The sequence below is a fragment of the Lepisma saccharinum genome, chromosome 21 (genome assembly GCF_977018435.1).
Source record: "Lepisma saccharinum chromosome 21, izLepSacc3.1, whole genome shotgun sequence".
NCBI lineage: Eukaryota > Metazoa > Arthropoda > Insecta > Zygentoma > Lepismatidae > Lepisma > Lepisma saccharinum.
In genome coordinates, this window is record NC_139249.1 from 47,845,447 (window position 1) to 47,861,141 (window position 15,695).

General features: G+C 39.0%; 1 protein-coding gene across 1 annotated transcript in view; it reads right to left on the reverse strand.

Moving 5' to 3' along the window:
- LOC146004163 (sodium channel protein Nach-like) overlaps window positions 1-15,695 on the reverse strand; it is a 56,145-nt gene that overhangs the window by 14,581 nt on the left and 25,869 nt on the right. Inside the window, exon 4 of the mRNA XM_083142830.1 lies at window positions 14,810-14,897. Coding sequence (XP_082998956.1) covers window positions 14,810-14,897 — 88 coding nt within the window. The remainder of the gene's footprint in view (window positions 1-14,809; window positions 14,898-15,695) is intronic.

Below are 15,695 nucleotides of genomic sequence, written 5' to 3' on the forward strand. Positions count from 1 at the left end.
GGTAGAAGAAAGGCGAAGTAAAATAACTGAAACAGAAATAAAAGAAAAAAGCGAAGCAAATCTTATCCATAATGTTCTGCAGTCACTTCAGTCGTATTCACGGAATGCCGTGGTCTCTAACTTGTCTTTCCCCCTTCCTTTGTGCTCTCGATTCCCTCTGTCACGATTGGTTTAAACTAATTAATGCGACTTTAATTAAACAATCCAAAGAACGAAACAATGCACAATCAACTGCACAAAACAACATTTCAATTGTTTTTGAATCGGAAAACAATTGAGATGCTGTAAAATGAAGTAAAATGCAGTAATAAAGTGGGATTTTGGTACTGTATAGAATTAAATGGGTGAAGATGTTCGATTTGATTGGATGTTTGTTATTTAGTGGCACTATTCTTTCACTTTTGGCAAATAGCGACGATGAAGATGAGTAATGAGTGATGATATGTGTGACGTTCCTTTCTGGTGTTCGCCGATGGATCACGGATCACTACGTCACGGTAACTACCCAATCTCCTTGTGTGGCGGAGTTATGAGACTCTCCTTAATATTATGCTACACAGCATTCTCAGGACGAAACGATTTGAACAAAAAAATAGCTTCTTGCTATTTTACAAATTTAATAACCCATTTTACCTTTAAACAATCACTGCAAAATAACAACAATATTCACAAACGCAATCACATTTGAATTAAGTTGCAGCTTTTCCTTTAAAACAGTGTTTTTCACAAAATAAACATCATCTCACGCAACTCAACTTACTTTTTCCTTTTTTCGCACTGTTGTCCCGGCAACGGAATCAATAAAAGATTGGACACTTCTACAAATGTTTATAAACCGGAAATGACTTCCGCTTCCGATATTGTGTGTGACAAATATACAGCAAAAATTACAAATTTAAATCAACACAAACAACAGCATTGAAACTAACAAATAAATCAAACAGATTTCTGTCAAATTAACAGAAAACAAATAACATATTACATATCGCCAAAATAGACAAGGCGTATCAAGTTCTCCTCCCATACAAACAAAGAAAATTGAGGTAATGTTCATGTACGAAATTTTCTTTGCTACGAAAATTAGTCCTTTTTGGTCTGGTAATGCCATCTTTGCAATAATTCCTGTGTTCTTTCGGGTGAACAATTAATTTTTTTCAGGTTTGAAAAATTTTCCCTTCCTATTAATTTTTCCTTCCAAGGATCCAGCAAGTTATCTGTGTTGTGCTTAACATCCTTGACTACATAAGGGCCAACGAAGTATTCAAAGAACTTGGATATTTCTTTATCTTTAGCTGAACTTAACCTGTGATTCCTTTTTAAAACCAGGTCTCCTTCTTTGAGTGTGTACGAATGGGGATTGATCCGTAGGTTCTTTTTGTTCTTCTGTCGGTTGTTTCGCCTTTGTGCGATGAATAATTTGGTTTCCCAGGCTAGTGTCTTCCACTCACTGTCTTCAGGCCAGTCTAATTCCTGCAGTAAGTTAGCTGATACAGGTCGATTATAAAATAACTCCACTGGGGCATAACCGGTAGCCTCGGATATAGAATTATTGATGAGCCAACAGACAGTCCTCACTTGTTTGCACCAGGAATCGTGTTTCCGATTGCAAAACGTCCTTAGAAGTCTTACAATCTCCTGATTGCTTCTCTCAATCGGATTGCTTGCTGGGTGATAAGGAGTGGTCCTAATGGGTCTAACAGAATGGTTTTCCATAAATTGTAGTCATTGCTTGGACAGAAATTGGTTTCCTCTGTCGGACAGCACATACTTAGGTTTCGGATAATGGGTGAAGTATCCCTGCTCTAACTTCCTAATAATTTTAACTAGTAGTGGCTGTTCGTAACGGATAGGCTGTTAAGTATCGGGTTCCTACATCAATCAAGGTCAGGATATAGTAGAATGATGAAGACTTAGGTAGTTTGCCAATGATGTCTATTGACAGAACTTCGTGTGGTTTCTTTTGGGTCGTGGTCAATCTCTCTATCCAAGCTTATCGGGCTTGTTCTTTGGACATATTAAACACTCTCGAATATATCGTGAAATGTCCGACTTCATATTATTCCAGAAGTAGCTTTTTCTTACTCTCTGATAAGGTTTTGTAAACCCAAAATGGCCAGTGTTATCATGTTCAGCCTCCAACACTTTATCCTTTAAAATGTGCGGAACCACTATACAATGGAATTTCTTTTTACCTCTAGAAGTCTTAAATAAGAGGTTTTCCCTCATAAGAAAATATTTAGCCTCTTCATCTCCATTATTTAACTTGTCTGATATATCTTTACACATTGGATCTTGACTTTGGGACTCCTTCCACAGTTGGATCTCCTGGTTCGGTACGAGAGTTTTCTTAGCTGACCACACCTTTAGAATGGTAGGAGTGTTGCCTTCTGTCTCCAGAATCCCTTCAACCACAGTGTAACGGCTTAGTACGTCAGCGATCTTATTACTCTTTCCTTCCACATGAATGATTTCATATTTATATTGTTGAAGTTTCAGAGCCCATCGCGTTAATCTGCCATTCCAGTTACGACTATTTTCTAACCATATTAGATTTTTATGATCAGTATAGATGAAAAATTTCTGACCATACAGATAAACTTTAAAATGATCTATCGCAAATAACACAGCTAGACACTCTAGTTCTTGCACTGTATAATGCTTCTCATGGGGCTTTAATTTTCTGCTGGCATACGAATAATGTGAATTTCTGTCAGTTTTATTGGAGTTTCTTGGTTTCCTTGAAATAGAACCGATCCAAGTCCTAACGAAGAAGCATCACACATTACGCAAAACGTCTTAGAAATATCGGGTTGCGCTAACACTGGCAGTTGCACTAGTTCCTGTTTCAATCTTCTGAAACAGTTTTCTATTGCGTTGGTCCATTCCCATTTAACGTTCTTTGACAACAAATGTTCTAAAGGGGCAGATTTTTGTGCCAAATTCTCTACAAAACGACGTCTCCAGTTAATCAGCCCGAGAAATTGTTGCAAATCCTTCTTGTTCCTGGGACGTGGAAATTTCAAAATGGCTTCGTTTTTCTTAGGATCAACCCTGATGTGTGTTCCGGATATAATATGGCCTAGATATTTAATTTCTTCCTTTCCGAATTCACACTTCTTAAGTTTCACTGTAAACCCTTCCTTCTGAAGAGTATCCAGAACGAATGACAAGTGCTGAAAATGTGTGTGAATAGTTTCATCAAATATCAAAAGATCATCTATGTAAACTGTCAAGAATTTCTCAGTAGATGGATTAAACAAATTGTGCATGGAATACAGCTACAGCATTGGTCAAACCGAAAGGCATTCTCGTAAAACACCAAGATCTTCCGTTGCATGTAAAGACTGTGTATATTTGATGCTTCTTACTAATTGGAATTTGTAAATATCCTGAAGCAAGATCCAAACAGGAGAAATACTTCTTCCCTCTAAATTTCTGTAAAGCTTTCTGAATTTGAGGTACTGTACTCCTGGGAGCTACAATTTGTTTATTTAGTTTTCTAAAATCAATGCAGGGTCTAACTGACCCGTCCGGTTTATCCACTACCAATAAGGGATTTAAATATGGTGAGTTGCATGGTATAATTACTCCCCACTCTTGCCACTTCAATAATTCTTCTTCTAACTTTTTCCTCTTGGACAACGGAACAGGATAAGGATTGGAGAAAACAGGTTCTTCACTGGTCAGATTTATTTCGCAGATAGAATTCCTAGATAATCCTGGCTTGTCGGCGAATATTCTTCTATATTTCAACAATAAATTAAATAGCTGCTCCTTTTCCTCAACTCTCAAAACATCTGAAGCAAAGGCTTTATCTCTTATGTCTGATTCTGTTGCAGTCCACTCATCAGCGTAAGCTTCTTCCTCCGCTTTCGTACACTGTATTAAGGCTGTCTTGTCCCGCGACTCGCCCTTCTCTGAATCTCCAGCGTTAGGAAGTAAATATTGCTCTACTGTGTGTCCGCCATTGATCAGATACAATTTTTCTGCACCTGCATCCAGAGTGGCTTTGTATCTTCGAAGGAAAGGATAACCAAATAATAAATCAGCTTCTAAGCACTTGCCCACATATACCAAGTCTTCAAATATAAAACCTCCAATTTCAAAATTTATTCGCCTACAACCATCTATCCGCGATCTTTCTTTTCCAGCAAAATCTTTTAATATTACACCTGGACACTTCTGCAATTTAAGACCAGGTAATCGCTCTCGTACTTGAAGCCAAATATTATAATGCATAAGGGTGCTTTCGCTACCCGTGTCCAGAGTGCACTTTATCTGGAATCCTAATACCTCAACTAAAATTTCAGGTTTCTTCACATTATCCCTATCTTCTTCCATTATCGTCTTTCTAATTTTTAAATAATTTAGAGGGGTGGCTTCGATATTCAAGTACAATACTTCTAACGGATCTTCTGTTAGGAATGGGTCTTCACTCTCGTCGCTTTCTTGTTCTTGCATGCCCTTCATTGCAAGCGTAAGAGTACCGCTTACAACGGGCGCTGGGCTAAACCCAGAACTTCATTGCAGTTAATTTCCCATGGCGACGCTGTAACTAAGATTACTGGAAGGTAGCTCTTCCGTCTGTATTGCACACTCTTTTCGTTCTGGAACTCTTTGATCCCTTCTCCAACTATTTGTGTACGGCGTAGTCCTTCTATAAATCCTGTTACTTGTCCAGTTTCTATTCTTCCACCGTCCACCCGGGAATCGCTGTCCTTCTCTGGTGACTGGTTCCTTCTCATTTCCGCTCTCTGCTGTGAGGGATCCTCCAGGATTCCTAGTAGTAGTCGTCATCTGTACTCTGCGAACCCGAGGTTGGTTAGGTCTCCTTTCTTCTGCTTTATTTACGTCGCCTCTCCACCCATATATCTGTTCTGAGGCTTCGTACTTCCCCAAGAAGTTGGTCAACTGGTCAATATTTCGAGGATCCCTTGTTAATACTAGCTGCCGTATTCTGTATGGGAGCTGATGAATAATTAAACTTAACACTTCTGTTTGGTCCACACGTTCGACCAAGTTACAGTATGTCCCAACAATAATCCTCCATAGAAAGACCTGAGGATTTGGAATGTCTTCTGTTTCTTAAAATCTGGATCTGTCTCTGCTTCGCTTCTGCAGAGGCATACTGTTTTTTAAACGCGGCACAAAACTGTTCAAAAGACTTCCACCTTCTCTCGTTGGCAATAAACCAGGCTTTAGCTTTCCCTTTCATTACAGAAGGAAGCACCTTTAATCTGTAATGCATAGGCATTCTCATTATGTCCATGAACGTTTTCAGTTCTTCCAAATATCGCTCCGCTGATATGGAATTTATTTCTCCGGTAAATTTGCTCAGAGAGTTAATATCCGACATTCTAAAAAAATTTCCAGTGTGAGATGGACTGTGAGAAACATCAGGAGATTTATCAATATCTTCTCTGGATATCCCTTTTGTACTTTGGATACGTCTCCTCCTCTTACGGTTCCTTTTAGTCAACAATTCAGCAGAAGATACAGATTCTGTTGAGGATATACCGGAAAACAAAGGGCCATTATCACCTCTCACCCATCGAATATTTTCCACAGATCTGTCAGTATTTCCAGCAGTCATTCCTGAATTTCTTTGCACAGATTCTAAATGTAATCTCTCCAACTTCCCTAAAAGGAATTCCTCCATAAAATAGAACTTCTGGTTAATTTCTTCATTCATCTTCTCACTGTCCTGCATACACAAATTCCTTGAAGTACTTTGCTGATCCCCGACGGATTCTATTCTTGCCTTCACGGTGTCCAATTCATTCATTACTTTTCGTCTGTCTACTTCCCTGACTTCTTCTATCTTATTTAGTGCATCTCTCCCTTCATCAATTTGTTTTAACAAATCACATCGCACAACTTCCCATTCTTCTTTGTTTTCTTGTACTCTGTCTTCTATTACTTTCATCATTTCATTTTTATCATCTTTCCGCTCATCCTCAATCTTCTTCATCAATTCTTCTCGGTCTGCTTTCATTCTCGTCATCATTTCCTCCTTATCATTCCTAAATACCTCCTCTAAGTTTCTGAAAGCTACTTTACTTTCGTTTCTTCCGTCTTCAATAATCTTCATCAATTCCTTCTTATCCTCTTTCCGTCCTTCTTCAATCATCTTCCTCAATTCATTCTTATCTTCTAGCCTTCCTTCTTCCATTTTCTCAAACCTCTTTGTCATTTCATTCTGATCTTCTTTCCTTCCTTCTTCAATGATCTTCCTTAATTCATTCTTATCTTCTAGCCTTCCTTCTTCCATTTTCTCAAACCTCTTTATCATTTCATTCTGATCTTCTAGCCTTCCTTCTTCCATTTTCTCAAACCTCTTTATCATTTCATTCTGGTCTTCTTTCCTTCCTTCTTCAATTCTCCTTAACCAGCCACAAAGTACCTCCATATTTAAAGTAGCACTATCCGATTTGCAATTTTTACAAACTAAGTCACCATCAGGAAGAAATTCTCTGGATATTGGCAAATTTGCACACTCTAAATGGAAATACGCCTCGCATTTCCTGCACTGAAATATTTCGTCCACGGGCTTATCTTTATCATCACAACAACTCAATTTATCCATTTTCTTCTTGCTCTGGCTTCTCAAAATTCTCCTACTCATACCTTGATATCTCTGCAAAATCAATCACATGACTTACCTCTATGTGTTATCAGACTTTGTAACGATCGACAATTTCCTCATGACTTCACACTGCACAAATCACACGTTTTTCACACGATATTACAGTTACATTTATCCTCTTACATCATCGGTGCCTTCACGTTGGGAGCCAAATTTACCTGTGACGTTCCTTTCTGGTGTTCGCCGATGGATCACGGATCACTACGTCACGGTAACTACCCAATCTCCTTGTGTGGCGGAGTTATGAGACTCTCCTTAATATTATGCTACACAGCATTCTCAGGACGAAACGATTTGAACAAAAAAATAGCTTCTTGCTATTTTACAAATTTAATAACCCATTTTACCTTTAAACAATCACTGCAAAATAACAACAATATTCACAAACGCAATCACATTTGAATTAAGTTGCAGCTTTTCCTTTAAAACAGTGTTTTTCACAAAATAAACATCATCTCACGCAACTCAACTTACTTTTTCCTTTTTTCGCACTGTTGTCCCGGCAACGGAATCAATAAAAGATTGGACAGTTCTACAAATGTTTATGAACCGGAAATGACTTCCGCTTCCGATATTGTGTGTGACAAATATACAGCAAAAATTACAAATTTAAATCAACACAAACAACAGCATTGAAACTAACAAATAAATCAAACAGATTTCTGTCAAATTAACAGAAAACAAATAACATATTACATATCGCCAAAATAGACAAGGCGTATCATATGATGACATTGATTAAGAGACACTCACCAAGGACACCCATGGCCAAGCCGAGATTCGAACCAGGGGCCCATGCTGTCGTAGCGAGCTGTGCTAACCACTCCGCCACGGAGGTTGGTTAGGAGTGGACATTATACCATATTTTGTGTGCGGAATTGGGATCAATCAATGAAATGACTAGGAATATTATATTATTAATATATTCATATCATAATATCACGTCATATTATTTGGCACGAAGTAACATCAGAAACATTGAATCTTGCATTTTTGCCTTTCAGCTAATTCTTCGACTTCAGGTTAATCACATCAAGAAGATAAATTATAAAACAAATGATAATGAATGCGGGATATTGACAGTTATTATTAATTATCTGACACAAGCAACATTAAGCAGACTAGGTGGGCAAGCTCATTAAGTGGTCGACATTCGATCTCGTCAACAAAGTTCCCGGGTTTGAGTACCGTCATTGTCACAGGTGTTTGAGTATTTCGTCATTAATTTCATGTAATGGTCACTCGTCCGCGACTAGGAAGAAAAGTGATGTTACGTAACAAAAATAATAAAAATATACATGATCGAAGGGTACTTATTTCATCTCTCACGAAATCTCCTACAAAACCGGGATATATGAAATATATATGTATCTTCACATACGTTTTCGATTTCTATATTTAACTAATCGAGACCGAGAACGGGAGAGCAATTTTCAATTCGAGAAACCGAGAGACGGAGACACTGTCAAGTCTTGTTTCTTTCTTGACATCTCCCTAATTGAGTTGTTCTGTTTGTTATTGGCTTTGTATTGGAAATTAACCATAACGACGATTTATGATGAAATAAAGCAGATAATAGGGCAAGAACAAGAAAGTCATGCCTGCCCGGGATTTCAACCCAGAACCTTACGTAACGAGATTTGAAATTCTGGAAAAGGCATCCGTGTTTCGCTTGGCTTTCTCTTTCCTCTACTTCTGTTATTTTATCATACATGTATAATTAAAATGGATGTGAGAAAATATGTTGCGAGCCATAACTTTGTTGGTTAGATGCTACAAATGTGAACTCCAACATGGAATAAATTATTATTTTTTGTTTCGTATGTGGTTGAACATGAAATTTTCTTACTCTGTGACAATTTATTATTTTAGTTTTTGTTTTGTGCACAGATAAGCTAATCGGGACTGGACCTTCAGATTAACATGGGATACGAACCACTACGTGCCTCCAACGTGTATCGAACCCGGGATCCCTTGATTACAAGGTGACGAGGTTATCATTACGCCATCGAGGAGGCTCCGTGACAAAATGTTATTCACTCGATGTCTACAATAATTTATTTCAACATTTACATTTTCGTTTTCTTTTTCTTTTCTTTTAGTTAACTAATCTTAAACGGCTCTTTTTGCGTCTTGGAATTTCTTCTTGAAAGGAAAAATAATACATGCAGGCTGTATAAAAAACACCCGTGCAAATAGATAGAACTAATTTATAAATAACGTAACCATTAAGAAACTATTCGAACGTTAACTGATATAACTGCAGATGAAACAATACTTACAGACGCTAACGAAATATCTATTCTTGTATAAGCTCACAGGCAACAGGTATCTAGTGAGGCATCCACTCTTGCTAACTACGAGCGAAGGTCACTGAACCAAAGGGTGGCAAACAGGCGTCTGCTCTGCGAAACTAGGGTTACAGACGAGGCCACGTGTCGTATGAAATAAGGAGGAACACAGCTTTCGTATAAAACTATTTTTTTAGACGTATGTTTTGGTCCCGTCATTGCATGTAGAACACTTTCTCGTCGTGGCCTTGAAGGTCTACGTAAAGGAAGCTTACTATTTAGGGAAGGAAACGTGTCTGTATGGAGGTCCTTCAACGTTCGTATTCTTCTTCATTTCAGAACGGCTGCTGTATCGTCGACTTAATCCAATATATCCGTTGTAGTGTTTAGGTTCTGTTTCTGTTCGGTAATTTCACATTTTCTTCCTGCTTATGTTATTCACGACGAAGGTTCTGGATTCGATAATCTGGACAATGACGGGATTGTGTTGGTTGGTTGATTTGGTGTCTTAAGACCACTTTATGCAAAGTAAAACTAATCGGGAATGCATCTACAGTTTAAAGTGGGATCCGAAGCACTATGTGCCTACTACACATTACTTTGCTACTAGATATTTGCATGCTAAGATGGAGGAAGTGCTACATTTTCAGTGTATGGAATTAAGGGTTATTTTGGATTCGAAGGATCGGACAATGGAGTAATGGGAAAAGATCACCTCACATGTTTGAATTATACTCCCCCCCCCCCACACACACATATCATATCGGCCGTGGTTTTTATAACGAAATATAAGATGGATGAATTGTGTCAAGAAAAGAACTGGAACCTATTCACATCCCTACGGAACTTGGAAGAAAGTCCACGTAGAGATTAGAAAGTTTTGTTCCGACAAAATCTGACGTATAGTAAATGAAAATGCAAAGTGCTACCTTGTGCTTTGCACCAAGCCATGAAGGCGTGTAGGGGGTGTGGAGTTAGGACCCTACACTTTCTTGTTACGGCCGAAGGTGGGGATAATGTGATCAGCACCACGCCCCTGTCCGCCTTTACCCCTCCGAGTTTCCTAAAAGTACCCACTTTATACGACGCTGGGTGGGCGCCAGAACCACTTGAACAGGTGGACAAAATTCCAATTCTCCCCAGTCGGGGATCGAACTCAGATCTCTTGCATGGTAATCAAACGACCTAACGACCGAGCTACCGCGGCACATATAGTATAGTAGCCTTTGCAATTAAACCGAAAAAATCTATTGGTTCCGATAAAATTCCGCCTTACATACTTAAAGGATGCGGTGAGATACTCAAATACGCTGTTCAATCTTGTACTTTCCACCTCAACATTTCCAGATATTTGGAAATTAGCACAAATTACCCCGATACCAAAAACAAATAAGCAAAATGATGTAGATAATTACAGGCCGATAGCAGTCCTGGCAGCACCTGCCAAGCTCTTAGAGCAAATTCTTTACAAGCACATTTCTTATCACATACGATCAGTGATCTCTCCTTATCAACATGGTTTCTTATGTAAAAAGTCTGTCTGTACCAACCTATCAGAATTTAACTCATTTTATCGCAACCGCGATGGATAGCGGAAATCAAGTAGATGTAATATATACAGATTTTTCGAAAGCGTTTGATACCGTAAACCATAGAATCTTAATAGAAAAACTGAAATCATACAATCTATCGAATCCGATGTTACAATTGTGTCAATCCTACTTAACAAACCGCAAACAGTACGTAACGTTTCAGGGAAATACTTCCGATGAATTTGAAGCTACATCCGGAGTTCCCCAAGGCTCTAACCTTGGTCCCTTATTCTTTCTCATGTACATAAATGATCTTCACGAACATCTGAATCAATCGGGTAAACTACTTTTTGCGGACGATTTAAAAATATACAAAAGAATTTGCAGTTACGGTGACTGTACCGAGTTACAAGCGGACATAAACAGTCTTGTGGAATGGTGCGAAAGCAACAAACTAATCTTAAATAGCGAAAAATGTTACCAAATGTCATATACTCGAAACACTACATCAATAAAATACAACTATTGCATAAATAAACAAAAATTAAAACGGGTAGAAACAATCAAAGATCTAGGAGTTCTGTTTGATTCTAAACTTACATTTCACGCGCACGTTAACTTTGTAACAAACGAGGCTTACAGACTTCTGGGATTTATAATGCGTACATGCAAAGAGTTCAAAAATGTCGGAAGCTTAATGATGCTTTATAATGCTTACGTTAGAGTGAAAATTGAATACGCAAGCATAGTGTGGCACCCTCAAACCCAGCAAGATATAAACAAAATAGAACAAATTCAAAGTAAATTCTTAAGACACTTAAAGTACAAACTAGATGGTATATACCCTCAAATGGAATCCCGTGAGAACCTTCTCAGATATTTTAACTTAACAACTCTCAACAACAGACGCATCATTCATCAGCTCATTTTCCTCCACAAAATTTTAAATAACCTCATTGAAGCTCCTTTCGCCCTGTCGCAGCTCGACTTCTACGTCCCCTCAAGCAAATTACGACCAAGAAGGCAACTCTTCAGCCTCCGTCGTAATAGAACCAACGCTCTGACAATATCTCCAATTTGGAATATGTGTAAAACATTTAATGATACCATCAAAAGTGAAAACAGTGTGGACTTATTTTGCCCGACCGCAATTTTGAAAAGAAATATACTAAAATTACATAAATTACGATAGAACCTAAGATTTATATGTTTGTTAAATGTTTCTGTCTATATACTACATTCATCTGTGCAATATTTCAATAATGTTATCACAAAATTATTGTATAATGAACGCCATTAATGGGTAATATACCTGTTGCGTTCAATTTCTGAAATAAATAAATAAATAAAATAAATAAATAAGGCAATAATTATTTTAGCGTTTCGTTCAAGGCTTTTAGGCGAATCATTTTCGGTTCTGCGACTTGGCTTGAGAACAGGCGATATTCTGACGAACAACATTTCACCTGACAAGTCACGTGACTTTCCTACATTTCCTGTGTCTGTTGGCTATTGCATGAAAGACGAGTTGCTCTTGAGACAGACAGAATCACCCGATGACCTAAATGTGCAATGTGTGTTGTCTACCTTTCCGGCATTATTTACTGCCATTAAATCTTAATAGGAAGAACTTTTTTCCACCACTGTACAGGTTTCCATGGAACGAGTTTCAACAATCACAACCCGAACTTTATTTTCAAAAATAGAAACACGGAGCAAGTAAATCTATTGTTATCAGGCACATTCTAACGAACTTACAATATGTCTATAAACTCAGAAAAAAGTGTTGATTGATTGAGTTGGTTGTTTTAAGCAGTGGCGAAGATATAGTACAAGCAGAACATTATATAATGTACGTTCTTAATGCTTTAGCTCTATTTAGTTTCCATCGCACTCGATTTGGCAACTTTTTACGGCCACAAACTCCCTCAGCAGCTCCGAAGCAAGCACCAGATTCAACGCTTGCGGCCGCTGGACCATACAACCAGTCCGCCCAAAGGACCAGATGGCGAAGCGTGAAATCTTGTTGGAGAAACGGGCGTCAATCCTCACAGAAAAGCTGATCCTTTAGTGCTTCTCAGAAAGCAACCGAATGCAGAAGGAGACATTGCCGATCTTCCTGCACGCGTAAACAAGATCGCGAGGATAATATTAATTATTAATCATAAAATAACAGAAAGAAACTATTATCATTGCTCTATATTCCAAATAGGTTACTTAAATTACAACTTATTTTGCATTTCGCGAATTTTAAAACGCGTCAAAAATTTGACGGGTTGGGTCAAAGATGGTAAGGGTGAGCGTTTGTGTTTCCGGGAAGAGAAATGTCTGCAGTCTTCATTCACCCTGCATTCAGCTCGAATTACGCCACGAGTGTTGACAGCTACAGTGTCGGCAACTGTCAAATTATTTACACGGCAATTCAAGTGAACTTTTTAAGAAATTTTACAAGTAAATTCAATGAATTGATGGCTTTTGAATAGAACTTTTGGGTGAAAAAAAAGTACCTGAAAAAAGAACTTTCTTCTGATATTTGTAAACAGTACAAAAGTAAATCGTATACAATGCACACATTAAGAAAATAAGAACATTTTGTATTATTATGGATGGCACTGAATGACTTGAATATTATATACATACTCTTTCTGTTGTAATGGTTTTGATTCCGCAGCATAATTTCTATCTCCAAATTATTTATCTTCTCCCGTGAGCTATAAAATTAAGGACATAATTTGGTATCACTTTCTGTCGTTTCAGAGCTTTTCAAAGTGATCTTGTTTGGAAGCTGTTGGGGAAAGATTGATTGATTGATTTAGTTTATTTTACTTCGCGTTTTGTGCCTCTTGGCTAATTTGCGAAGATGGGGATGAGTGATGAAATGATGAAATTGATGAATGGACATTCACAAACAACCAAGCCCGACCGGGATTCGAACCCGGGACCCTTGGCGTCGCAGCGCGATGTGCTAACCACTCGGCCACAGGGTCGGGCAGTTGGGGAAAGAGTTTTAAGGAAGTGTGTGATTGTTGCTGTGTTTGTGCTGTGAATTAATCGAAACTAACATAAATTTGGGAACGGTTGATACGGCGAAGTGCGGGTGTTTTACTGTTTGAGATAGGCTGATCAGGACTGGACCTACAGTTTAAAGTGGGATCCGAACAATTGTGCAATGTGCCTCAACCGGGTATCGAACCCGGGACCCATTGACTACAAGGTGACGACGTTACCACTACGCCATCGGGGTGGCCTCAGGGGTGTATTACTTTGAAATTTAAATGAGGGGGGGGGGGTATAAAACACTTGCAGGAGTTCGGGATTTATTGCAGCATACATGCATTATTACTGATTTTAGGAGACCATACGTTCTCTTATGTTTTGGTAGAAGCTATATTAGTAATTTTACTTCATGTAGTTTCACATGTATTTGGGATTGGTTGATTGATTGAGCTGTCCTCCTCCGGGGTCATGCGGTCTAAGGTGCTGTGCTTTGGGCTTCGACTGCGGGACGGCATGGGTTCGAGTCCGCCTGGATTGTCTCTGGGTTCTCGGCCTGTGTATAGGACCGGCGGCAACCCACCATCGTGAGGAAATTGGGGAGCTACGAGTGAGTAGCGTAACCCGGTCTCGGAAATCTCCTGTAACGGCTGACCCCACGTCACCCCATTACCGGTTAAAGATCTCCACACGTCTAGGAAGGATTGTGGGAGAGAGACTGGCAGTAGGGAGATCTACCTAGGTAGGTCCTTCACGAGCTGTTGAGCCACGGATTATTACTAGTATTATTATTTATTTGATTGATTGAGTTGGTGTTTTAATCCACTTTATGCACAGTAAGGCTAATCGGGACTGGACCTACACTTTAAAGTGGGATCCGAACCACATTTATTTAGTTGTCTACATGTGTATCGGTTAAGGTAACATGTTGGTATTTTGAATTCGAATTTAAATAAGGTAATGAAGTTTCTTTGTTTAGGTTTATCCCAGAGCTTGAAGTGGAAAATATTAGCTGGTGGGATGTTTGGTCGAGCCTGGGGGATAATTTAAGAAAATATTGCTATTTGGGGGGGGGGGGGAGGGGTAACCATCCTTCACATCCCCTATAACTTTGAACACTGTTTATAACAATTGCTCAAAAGTGACCTCACAGGACAGTATTACTTCCGTTCCTACACAGAAGCTCTAACAATAATGAGTGCATACCTAGGTAGTTACAGCTACATGTAATTTGCTAAGTAGAAACACATTCTGAAATTCGGAGATGAGTGCAGAGAAAAGTGCCTGGTTTCTGCTTGTGTTATACATACATACAAACAAATATTTAATAATAGAAATGTACTCACCAAAAAAGTTTCAGAATACCGGAGCACAGTTAAGGATACTTCATAGCTTCTGTTGTGCATAATCCAAGCTCCAGAGCACAAGTTTTCTCTGAAAATCATATAATCCAAAAATAACCCACAACATAAAAATTCGGGTGAAACAGTAGCCTGTACAGAAATGATATCGTTCATATTAGCATATTTCATTTCACAGTACTAAAATTAAAATGTTTTTGTGAGAACATTGTGTGGCACCACCGTGCCCTTATCATCGCCCGTTCCTGCAGGAGCACAGGATTCATCGCAGCCATCGCTAGCTCATTCCCCAAGCTCAACTGCATCAAAAAAGCATGGACACTGCTGAAGAGAGCTATCGTCAATCGTCCCAACCCACCACAGACCCTCCGATAGCTCACCGAGGCCGCCATACAGGAATGGGGCCGTGTTTCTCAGGATACACTGGACAACCTGGTGCGAGTCATGCCACATCATATAGAGAGGTGCATACGTGTTCAATGAGGCCATTGGTTCCTGAAGACCAGGAACCAGTGCAACCGCGATGGCTGTTGAGACTGCTGACACTCATATACACCTCGGTTGTCTTGGTTCGTTTTGTAACAGTGCTACTATGTACTTCCCCCCCCCCCTTGTTTAATGTAAAACATTTCGACTTTACTGTCAAATATATATATTTTTTGCTTTCTGATTTACTTCCTGGCAACCCCATTCCCTTCTGTGAATATCACATTATGCAACATTGTTTTGGAGCACTGTATAGTCTAAAGCAAACGGTGTATTTACTCACTAATTATAGCTCTCGCCACGAAAACACTCCAGTCAAGGTCGGAGCTTCCTCTTGACCCCTCCACACCCCTGGCCTTCCAGGGTTGCCACACTTCTTTTAAGC